Source organism: Chiloscyllium plagiosum, chromosome 5, assembly GCF_004010195.1.
Source record: "Chiloscyllium plagiosum isolate BGI_BamShark_2017 chromosome 5, ASM401019v2, whole genome shotgun sequence".
Taxonomy (NCBI): domain Eukaryota; kingdom Metazoa; phylum Chordata; class Chondrichthyes; order Orectolobiformes; family Hemiscylliidae; genus Chiloscyllium; species Chiloscyllium plagiosum.
In genome coordinates, this window is record NC_057714.1 from 123,686,274 (window position 1) to 123,698,261 (window position 11,988).

At 46.0% G+C, this 11,988-nt stretch overlaps 1 protein-coding gene across 1 annotated transcript in view; it reads left to right on the top strand.

The window, feature by feature from the left end:
- mapk15 (mitogen-activated protein kinase 15) overlaps positions 1-11,988 on the top strand; it is a 48,334-nt gene that overhangs the window by 14,315 nt on the left and 22,031 nt on the right. Inside the window, exons 5-8 of the mRNA XM_043691088.1 lie at positions 2,822-2,961; positions 3,324-3,381; positions 3,468-3,605; positions 9,721-9,826. Coding sequence (XP_043547023.1) covers positions 2,822-2,961; positions 3,324-3,381; positions 3,468-3,605; positions 9,721-9,826 — 442 coding nt within the window. The remainder of the gene's footprint in view (positions 1-2,821; positions 2,962-3,323; positions 3,382-3,467; positions 3,606-9,720; positions 9,827-11,988) is intronic.

Consider the following 11,988-nt stretch of genomic DNA (forward strand, 5'->3'; position numbering starts at 1 on the left):
CCGTATCCATCGCAAATTCACCTGCACCTCCACACACATCATTTACTGCATCCTCTGCACCCGATGTGGTCTCCTCTACATTGGGGAGACAGGTCGCCTACTTGCGGAACGTTTCAGGGAACACCTCTGGGATACCAGCACCAACCAACCCAACTGCCCCGTGGCTGAACACTTTAACTCCCCCTCCCACTCCGCCAAGGACATGCAGGTCCTTGGCCTCCTCCATTGCAAGACCCTGACCACACAACGCCTGGAGGAAGAGCGCCTCATCTCCCTTCTAGGAACCCTCCAACCACACGGGATGAATGTAGATTTCTCCAGCTTCCTTATTTCCCCTACCCCCACCTTATCTCCGTCCCAACTCCCGGATTCAGCACCGCCTTCTTGACCTGCAATCTTCTTCCCGACCTCTCCGCCCCCATCCCCTCTCTCCTTCTATTACCCTCACCTCCTTCCATCTATCGTATTCCCAGCGCCCCTTCCCCAAATTCCCTCCCCCCTACCTTTTATTTCAGCCCACCTGGCAGACCAACCTCATTCCTGAAGAAGGAAACGTTGATTCTCCTGCTCCTCGGATGCTGCCTAGCCTGCTGTGTTTTCCCATCACCACATTTTCAACTCTGGTCTCCAGCATCTGCAGTCCTCACTTTCTCCTGTTTGTAACCAGTGCGTCCACATGAAGAGTCCAAGAAAAGTTGTAGTTGATGACCACTCCCAGGAGCTTGACACTCTCCACTCGTTCCACCTCTGTGCTATTAATGTGTTGGGGGGCATGAGTAATATCCTGCCGAAAGTCAATTATGAGTTCCTTGGTTTTGCCGGCATTGAGAGCTAGGTTGTTCTCAGTGCACCATTTTTCCAGGTTTTCCACCTCCTGTCTGTTTGTGTCACCATCTGAGATTCGACCGATTATGGTGGGTGTCATTAGCAAACTTATAAATGACATTAGTCTGGTATTTGGCGACAGTTATGGATACGCATTGAGTACAGTAGGGGGCTGAGTATGCACCCCTGGGGGGCTCCAGTGAGGATGAAATATTGTCCCCAATCTTCACTGATTGTGGCCTGTGGGTCAGGGAACTGAGGTTCCAGTTGTAGAGAGTGGGGCTTAGTCTGAGATCACTAAGTTTAGTAATCAGTCTTGTGGGGATAATAGTGTTGAAGGCTGAACTGTAGTCAATGAGTAGGGTTCTTACATAGCTGTTCTTGGTGTCAAGATGTTTCAGGAAGGAATGAAGGACAAGTGATATGGTATCTGACGTGGATCTCTTGGTCCAATAGGCAACACATTAATAGGCTGAACTATTAATCCAGAGACACAAGTAGTGTTCTGGGTCCAAATCCCGCCATGGCAAATGGTGAAGTTTGTATTCAATAAAAATCTGGAATTAAGAGTTTAATAATGACCATGGAATCATTGTCGATTGTTGGAAACACCCATCTGGTTTGCTAAAGTCCTTTAGGGAAGGAAACTGCCATCCTTACCTGGTCTGGCCTACATGTGACTCCAGATCCACAGTAATGTGTTAGACTCTAAACTATCCTCTGGCTAGACCAGCATTTATTGCCCATCCCTAATTACCCAGAGATGCCTTCATCCTGTGAATTAATAAAAACATTAGTTTTTCTCAGAAGTTGTGAATCTTTGGAAATCTCTACCACAGCAGGATGTGGCAGCTCAGACTTTGTATTTGTTCAAGGTAGAGATTGAGAAATCTTAATTACCAGCGGCATAAAGTGTTACGGAATAGTCTGGGTAGATATTTCTAATCGAGCTGTTCAGAAATGTTATTACGTACCTGTGGAGCTGGTGGGCCTGAACCTGGCTCCCGGCTCTGAGCTAGGCCACAGGAGGTTAATCAGCCATGTTTCTATTAAATGGGCGAGTAGGGTCAATGGACTGAATTGTATGTTTCCTATCTCAGTCCAAAATGATTTGCCCCATATCCTGAGACTGAGACCTGTTTTCCGAGATCACTTTCCCCATTCCTCCCATCATCTCAGCATCTAGTCTAGTCCTGCTGAGTTTTATGTTACAGTGAGATCCCCCCTCATTTTTCTGAACTCAAGTGAACACAGGCCCAGTTGGCCCCATCTCTCTTCAAATCAAAAGTTGGTAGGTGGCTGGGTCTGGCTGTGGGGTTTGGTAATTACCCACCTGCAAGTATCCAGTCAGCAAACACTGCTCCTCACTGACCGAATAAAGGCAGTGGGGAAACACAGGCTGCAGCTGGGCTCATGCACGTGTGTCTGAGGTAGCTACAGCCATCGCTGACTGCCCCATAGAGGAACTCCCATCCAAAGCAGCAGCCTGGCAGGCATCGCCAATTACAAACTCATGTTAATTTAAGGAGGCTTCCTTTGGCCCGTCAGTCAGGGTGATGTCAGGAAGCATTTCCTTACATAAAGGAGTAGAAACCTGCAATTTCTTCCTTCAGGAAGCTGCTGCTGAAGTTGGGTTTTGATTGAAAATTCCAACTATGATTGCTGTGTTTTACTTAGATATTGATGTTGCTAGATAAAGTAGAGTTGTACAAATACTGTTATCTGTTTGAATGTTAGAATAGGCGAAGTAGCTTTATTTTCAGTTGGTTCTTGGGATGTGGCTGTCACTGCCAAAAGCCAGCATTTATTGTCCACCTCTAACTGGCCTAGAAAAGGTGGTGATGAGTCATGAGCTTGGGCCATTATTGTGCTTGTGTGGCCATTTCAGAGAGTTGTTTAGGATTAATCACTGAGTGGAGATTGATGCACTGACTGCTGCTTGATAATAGTTTGTATATCACATTCGTCAAGTTAAATGTGTGTGTTTTTAATGTAGATACACTAAAGGCGTGGACATGTGGAGCATTGGCTGTATTCTAGGAGAGATGCTGCTTGGGAAACCACTTTTTCCAGGAACTTCCTCAATAAATCAAATCGAGAGAATCATGAGTGTAATTCCAGCTCCTTCCAAGGAAGGTACCCTTCACTGTTTAACAAACCTAATGTCGTATTACATTGTAGTACAATGGGCTGATGGACCCGGAACTACATTGTCCATTGCCTCCCGTTCCCCAAGGTGTGAATAATTCAAATATTCACATGTCATCTCCTACCTGAGGGATTGTAACCGAAGCCAGGCAGCCTGCCAGGCCTAGGGAGCAGAGGGATCCTATCAGATGATTGTGAGTGATTCTCCTGACTCTGGTCTGTCATGGAGTTGGGAGAACATTGGCGAGGTGCGGTCTCAGTGTGGATGGAACAACCACATCTTGCTCTGTCCCATTAATAACTTCACAGGCAATGGTTCCATAGGTAACTACTGTTCTCTCTCGTCACAGACATCCTGTCCATTAACTCTGATTATGGGGCCTCGGTTGTTCGGAAGGTGTTGAGCAGGTGGGTGAGTTATTTATGTACACCCTTACAGTGAAACATATTACTTACATACAAAATCAGTTCACAGACTTTATCTTTGCCCACAGGCCCAGGTTTTCACTCGATCAGCTCCTGCCCAGCACCACACCACCAGACGCTCTGGACCTGCTGAATAAGCTGCTGGTATTCAACCCAGATCGTCGGCTGACTGCTGAGGAGAGCCTCTCCCACCCCTATGTCAACAGGTATCAGCAGGGAGCTGCTAGGGAAACCGAGAGAGGGACTGAGATTCCCAACATGGGGAATAAACTGGGAGAGGGACTGAGACTCTCGACATGGGGAATAAACTGGGAGAGGGACTGAGATTCCCGACATGGGGAATAAACTGGGAGAGGAACTGAGACTCTCGACATGGGGAATAAACAGGGAGGGACTGAGATTCCCAACATGTGGAATAAACTGGGAGAGGGACTGAGACTCTCGACATGGGGAATAAACTGGGAGAGGGACTGAGACTCTCGACATGGGGAATAAACTGGGAGGGACTGAGACTCGACATGGGGAATAAACTGGGAGAGGGACTGAGATTCCCGACATGGGGAATAAACTGGGAGGGACTGAGATTCCCGACATGGGGAATAAACTGGGAGAGGGACTGAGATTCCCGACATGGGGAATAAACAGGGAGGGACTGAGATTCCCGACATGTGGAATAAACTGGGAGAGAGACTGAGACTCTCGACATGGGGAATAAACTGGGAGAGGGACTGAGATTCCCGACATGGGGAATAAACGGAGGGACTGAGATTCCCGACATGGGGAATAAACTGGGAGAGGGACTGAGACTCTCGACATGGGGAATAAACAGGGAGGGACTGAGATTCCCAACAGGGGGAATAAACTGGGAGAGGGACTGAGATTCCCGACATGGGGAATAAACTGGGAGAGGGACTGAGATTCCCGACATGGGGAATAAACTGGGAGGGATTGAGATTCCCGACATGGGGAATAAACTGGGAGAGGGACTGAGATTCCCGACGTGGGGAATAAACTGGGAGAGGGACTGAGACACTCGACATGGGGAATAAACAGGGAGGGACTGAGATTCCCGACATGGGGAATAAACTGGGAGAGGGACTGAGATTCCCGACATGGAATAAACTGGGAGAGGGACTGAGATTCCCGACATGGGGAATAAACAGGGAGGGACTGAGATTCCCGACATGGGGAATAAACAGGGAGGGACTGAGATTCCCAACATGGGGAATAAACAGGGAGGGACTGAGATTCCCGACATGGGGAATAAACTGGGAGTGACTGAGATTCCCGACATGGGGAATAAACTGGGAGAGGGACTGAGACTCGATATGGGGAATAGACAGGGAGGGACTGAGATTCCCCAGTATGGCGATTACACTGCGATTTCCTCACACAAAATAAAAACCTTAAGATGCAGGAGCAGAGGAACATCATTTAGCCTATGTTAAATTCACCACTTCCTGAGAAAACAAATTCCTTCTCTTACCTCTGTCTTAAATGTGCAACAGTTTTGTCTGAGATTATGCCCTATGATCCTCAACACTCGATCAATGGGATAAACCTTTCCATGTCCATCCAGTTATTTCCCCTGAGAATATTGTATGTTTCAAAAAGCTCTCTTCTCATTTTCTAAATTCCAATGCATACAATCCAACATTCTCAAGGGGGAGGTGATAGTTTAGCAATAGTTCCACCAGACTATGATGTGGAGCTGCCAGTGTTGGACTGGGGTGGACAAAGTTAAAAATCACACAACACCAGGTTATAATCTACCTGATGAAGGAGCGGTGCTCCGAAAGCTAGTGCTTCCAATTAAACCTGTTGGACTATAACCTGGTGTTGTGGGATTTTTAACTTCGCTAAACCAGTAATTGTAAGATTCAGGTAATGGTCTGAGAACCTGGGTTTGAATTCCATCACAGCAGAATTTTTAAAACTATTATTTTTTGATTTTTAATGATGACCATGAAACAATTGTTGGTTTTTGTTAAAACCCACCTGGTACACTAATGCCCTTTAGGGAAGGGAATCGCTGTCTACCCGGGCAAGCCAACGTATGAGTCCAGAGCCACAACAATGTGGTTGACTCTCAACTGTCCACTGAAATGGTCTAGCTGAAATTCGGTTGTATCAATTGGTAGAAAGGAGATAAGGAATCAAACTGCATGTACCACTTGGCAGCAGAAACAACAACCTCAAACCCAGCCCTGTCACAGACTCATAGAATCCCTACAGTGTGAAAGCAGGACATTCAGCCCATTGAGTCCACACTGACTCTCCAAAGAGCATCCCAACCAGATCCATTCCCTTACCTTGTCCCTGTATCTCTGTATTTCCCATGGCTAATCCATTTAACCTGGACTGTGGGACAAAATCAGAGCATCTGAAAGAAATCCAAGCAGACGCAAGAAGAATGTGCAAACTCCAACAGACAGTCACCCGAGGCTGGAATCGAAGCTGGGCCCCTGGCGCTGTGAGGCAGCAGTGCTAACCACTGAGTCACTGTGCCAGGACCCTGCAAAGTCCTCCTTACTAACAGTTGGGGACGAGTGCCAAAATTGAGAGAACTGTCTCGCAGACTAGATTGTTAAAGTGCAAAACAGGCCTTCAGTAGAGTGTTGTGCTCTTCCTGTCGGATAAAGGAGATTGGGGAGAATTTCTATGTTACTAATGATTATGTCTGCGTAAGTGTGTTTGGTTACAAATCTTACCAGATTGTATGGATTGGTTGGAGTGGCAATTAGAGGCAATGAGGAACTTACAGGAGCTAGGGGGTGTTATGGATGGCAGTTATAGAAAGGGAGAAAAACTGCAGATAGAGTCAAGTAGGTGGGTTACCACCAAGAAAGGTAGGAGAGGGAGGTAGGTAGTGCAGGAGTCTCAACCAAGTATGCTGTTTTAGAAAATGTAGGGGGTGATGGACTCTCAGGGGAACATAGCATGAACAGCCAAATTTCTGGTACTGAGATTGGCTCTAATGTAATGTGGGATACATCTGGTTCCAAGTGCTTGACTGTGAGAGAGGACTCTCTAGCCAGAGGCACAAATAGGTGTTCCTGCAGCTGACAGTCAGAAGGCAGAATGATGTGTTGCCTCCCTGGTGCCAACAGGATATCTTGGATAGCGTGCAGGATATTCTCAAAGGGGAGTGGGACCAGCAGGAGGTCATAGTACACTTTGGATCTAGCAACACAGGAGGAGAAAAGGATGAGATTCTGAAGGGAGAATATAAGATGTTAGGCAGGAATTTAAAAAGAAGGTCCTCGAGGGTAGTAATATCTGGATTACTCCCAGTGCTATGAGCTAGTGAGGGTAGGAATAGGATGATAGAGCAGGTGAATGCATGGCTGAGGAGCTGGTGCAGGGGAGAAGGATTCACATTTTTGATCATTGGAATCCCTTCTGAGGTAGAGTGACCTGTATAAGAAGGATGGATTACACCTGAATTGGAAGGGGACCATTATAGTGGCAGGGAGATTTGCTAGTGTTGCTCTGGAGGATTTAAACTAGTAAGGTGGGGGTGTGGGACTCAGGGGATAGTGAGGTCAGTCTGAGACTGGTACAGTTGAAGGCATTCAACAAGGTTCCTCATGGGAGACTGGTTAGTAAAGTTAGATCTCATGGAATACAGGGAGAACTAGTTATTTGGATACAGAACTGGCTCGAAGGTAGACAGAAGGTGGTAGTGGAGGATTACCTTTTAGACTGGAGGCCTGTGATGAGTGGTGTGGTGGTCCACTACTCTTCGTCATTTACATAAATGATTTGGATGTGAACATAGGAGGTACAGTTAGTAAGTTTGCAGATGACACCAAAATTGGAGGTGTATGGACAGTGAAGAAGGTTACCTCTGAGTACAATGGGATCTTGAACCTGGGGAGACCTTGGAGTGCAGGTTCATAGTTCCTTGAACTGGAGTCGCAGGTAGATAGGATAGTGAAGAAGGCGTTTAGTATGCTTTCCTTTATTGGCCAGAGCATTGAGTATAGGAATTGGGAGTTATGTTGCGGCTGTGCAGGACATTGGTTAGGCCACTGTTGGAATATTGTGTGCGGTTCTGGTCTCCTTGCTATAAGAAGGATGTTGTGAAACTTGAAAGAGTTCAGAAAAGATTTACAAACATGTTGCCAGGTTTGATGGTTTGTGCTATAGAGAGAGGCTGGGGCTAGAAAGGGTAAACAGGCAAGGTCTTTCCCCTGGGGTGGGGAGAGTCCAGAACTAGAGGGCATAGGTTCAAGGTGAGAGGGGAAAGATTTAAAAGGAGCCACTTTTTCACGCAAAACTTGTGCATATTTGAAATGAGCTGCCAGAGGAAGTGCTGGAGGCTGGTACGAATACAACATTGAAAAGACATCTGGATGGGTATATGAATAGGAAGGGTTTGGAGGGATACGGGCCAAATGCTGACTAGTTTAATTTAGAATATCTGGTCGGGCATGGATGAGTTTAACCAAAGGTTCTGTTTCCATGCTATCTCTATGACTAGTCAAGAAACAGACTAACATAGTTATACTGACAGAGTCATACCTTAATGATAATGTCGCAGCCACTATCATCACTAACCCAGTAGAGGGTATGGTATGGTGGTTGGGGCTGCCCCAAGCGTCAATAACCTTGACCCTGGACCCAATAAAGTCTCTGGTTAAATAAGGACAAGGAAAATGCCTGCTGAATACCACATACCACTGTCCTCAGCTGATGAATCGGTGCTCCTCCATGTTGAACAACAATTAGAGGAAACAGAGGTTGGCAAGATCATAAATTGTACTCTGGATGGGGGATTTCACTGTCCACATCCAGCAGTATTACTGATGGAGCTGGTTGGATCCTGAAGGACATAGCTGCTAGACTAGGTCTGCGGCAGGTGGTGAGGGAACCAACAAATGGGAAAAACATACCTGACCTCATCCTTACCAGTCTGCTGGCTGCAGGTGCATCTGTCCATGACAGTATTAATAAGATTGGCCATTGCACAGTTGTTGTGGAGACAAACCCCTGCATTCACATTGGGAATACCCTCTATCATGTTGTGTGGTACCATCACTATGCTAAATGGGACAGGCTGCAAACAAATTTAGCAACTGAACACTGGGTATGCAAGGGGTGCTGTGGGCCATCAACAGCAGCAGAATTATACTCCAGCACAATCTAACCTCATGGCCTGGCATATTCCCCATTCAACCATTACCATTAAACCAGTTTCCTCTCGCAATCCAAAGATGTGTACATTAGGTGAATCGGCCATGCTAAATTGCCCGTAGTGTTAGGTGCATTAGTTAAGGGAGTGGATGGGGGTGGGTTGCTCTTTGGAGGGTCGGTGTGGACTTGTTGGGCTGAAGGGCCTGTTTCCACACTGTAGGGAATCTAATCTAATCTAAAAATGTTGCAATTGTATCAGCCTCCACCACATCCTCTGGCAGCTCATTCCATACACGTACCACCCTCTGTGTGAAAAAGTTGCCCCTTAGGTCTCTTTTATATCTTTCCCCTCTCACCCTAAACCTATGCCCTCTAGTTCTGGACTCCCCACCCCCAGGGGAAAGACCTTCTCTATTTATCCTATCCATTCCCCTCATGATTTTATAAGGTCACCCCTCAGCCTCTGACGTTCCAGGGAACACAGCCCCAGCCTGATCAACCCCTCCCTATAGCTATTGCTGTTACTTGACTGGCACTCAAATCCTGGAATTCCCTCCCTAACAGCATTGTGGAGCTACCTACAGCACATGGACTGCTACGGTTCAAGACAACTAGGCATTGGTAATAAATTTGATCCATCCAGCGATGCCCATATCCTGTAAATAAATGACTGAATGAAAGCCAAGGGATTGAAAGGTTACAAGGAGTAGGTGGTAATGTGCATTTAAGCTTACAATCAGATCGGAAAGAATCTTCTTGAATGGTGGAACAAACCCAATGGGGGTGCATGGCCTGCTCCTGATTTGTAATTTTGTATTTAACAAGGTTTGTACAGTATTCCTGAGTGAGTTTATCTCCCTATAGATTGGGTAAATCTAATAAGCACGCCTTCTCCATGTTGAGCCTGCAGATCATATATTAGGCTTACTCCTTATCCATGTAAGAACCCATCGGACCTGTGTGACACTGAGTAATTTCTCAATATCCCGACAGGCTGCTTGTAGAAAGCAGGGTACCTGAGCCCTAGGAACTGCAGCAGACCACCACCACCTTGGGGGCAACTCAGGAATAGCTAGTCCAGCTAGTGACAATTCCATCCAGTGGATACACAAAGGGAGCTCGGGGTGATTGTGTTGCTTTAATCAACAGGAGAGCTCAATTTGTCTTGTTGTTTTATTGCAGATTCCACAACCCATTGAAGGAACCAGGGCTAGATTGTGATATTATCCTTCCTGTGAATGATGACACACAGCTTTCTGTGGGAGAGTATCGGAACAAGCTGTACGAGGTGGTATATCAGTCTGTCCCCTGCATCATTCAGGACTCATCACCAATCACACTTCTAACTCTATTGACCTTAAATCTGTGTCTTGTGTCCTTCTACTTTCCCCTTTTATTGTATCAAAACCTTGCATGATCATAGAATCCCTACAAGTGTGGGTGCTGGCCATTTGTCCCACCAAGTCCACTCCAACCTAGATGTAGGTTTGCTCGTTGAGTTGGAAGGTTCATTTTCAAACGTTTCATCACCATACTAGATAACATCTTCAGTGAGCCTCCAGACGAAGCACTGCTGGTGTTTCCTGCTTTCTGTTTATATGTTTGGGGTTCCTTAAAGTGGTGACGTCATTTCCTACAGTGATGTTATTTCCTGTTATTTTTTTCTGAGGGGGTGGTAAATTGGATTCAAGTCAATGTGTTTGTTGATAGAGTTCGAGTTGGATTGCCATACTTCTCGGAATTCTCGTATGTGTCTCTGTTTGGCTTGTCCTGGGATGGATGTGTTGGCCCAGTCAAAGTGGTGTCCTTATACTAGTGAGAGTAGGTCATGTCTTTTTGTTGCTAGTTGATGTTTGTGTATCCTGGTGGCTAGTTTTCAGCCTGTTTGTCCAATGTAGTATTTGTTGCAGTTCTTGCAAGGTATTTTCTAAACAACATTAGTTTTGCTTGTTGTCTGTATAGGGTCTTTCAAATTCATTAGCTGCTGTTTTAGTGTGTTGGTTCACTCCACTCTATAATCCACTCCAACCCTCCAAAATGCATCCCACCCAGACTTGCCCCTACCCTATCCCTGTAACCCCGCATTTATCATGGCTCATCCACCTATGGGCAATTTAGCAGGGCGAATCCACTGAAGATCCACATCTTTGGACTGTGGGAGGAACCGGGAGGAAACGCACAGAGATACGGAGAGAATGTGCAAACTCCAGACCAATGGTCTCCTGAGTGCAGAATGAACCTCTGACCCTGGTGCTGTGAGGCAGCAGTGCTAACCACTGTGCCATGACCTCTCAGATTTTGTACATAAGACAGAAAGAAAGCAATTCCAGCAAAGGAACATAGGAACAGGATAAGACTCTTCAGCCCATCAAGCCAGTCCTGCCATTCAATTTGACTCTGGCTGACCAAACATTTCAATATCTTTTACACACCAATGACAATCGGGAATCTATCCATGTCTACTTTTGAACATACTCAGTGACAACTTTCACAACCTTCTGTAAGTAGAGAATTCTAAAAGTTCACAACCCTGAGTAAAAGACTTTCTTCTCAACTCAGTCCTCAGTGGCATACCCTTTATTTTTAGACTGTGCTCCCGGTTGCGGACTTTCACTTTACCGACATCAGTTCTTTCTAACTCTTTAAGTAATTTGCCTATGTATAATCAAGCCTTTCAATGTATTTCCCAATCCAACTCAGCCAATTCTTGTTTCATGCCTTCAGAATTTCCCTTATTAAAACTTAAAACCCTTGCTTCAGAATTAAAGAACAAAGGAGAACAAAGATAATTTACAGCCCAGGAATGGCCCTTCAGCCCTACTAGCCTGAGCTGATCCAAATCCACTATCTAAACCTGTCACCCAAATCCTAATCATCTGTATCCCTCTGCTCCCCACCGACTCATGCATCTTAAATGAATCTACCGTGCCTGCCTCTACCATCTCTGCTGGCAACGCATTCCAGGCGCCCACCACCCTCTGTGTAAAGTACTTTTCGCATGTATTCCCCCTTAAACTTTTCACCTCTCTCCTCGAACTCGTGACCTATTGTTATTGAGTCTCTCACCCTATTAAAAAGCTTGTCTCTATCCACCCTGTTTATACCCTGCCTGATTTTGTAAACCTCAATCAGGTCCCCCCCTCAATCTTCTTTTTTCTCGTGAAAATAAACCTAACCTACTCAACCTCTCTTCATAGCTAGCACCTTCCATACCAGGCAACATCCTCGTAAACCTTCTCTGCACCCTCTCCAAAGCATCCACATCCTTTTGGTAATGTGGCGACCAGAACTGTACACAGTATTCCAAATGTGGCCGAACCAAAGTCTTGTACAATTTTAACATGACTTGCTAGCTCTTATACTCAATACCCTGTCCAATGAAGGCAAGCATACTATATGCCTTCTTGACCACTCTATCCACCTGTGCAGCAACCTTCAGGATACAATGGA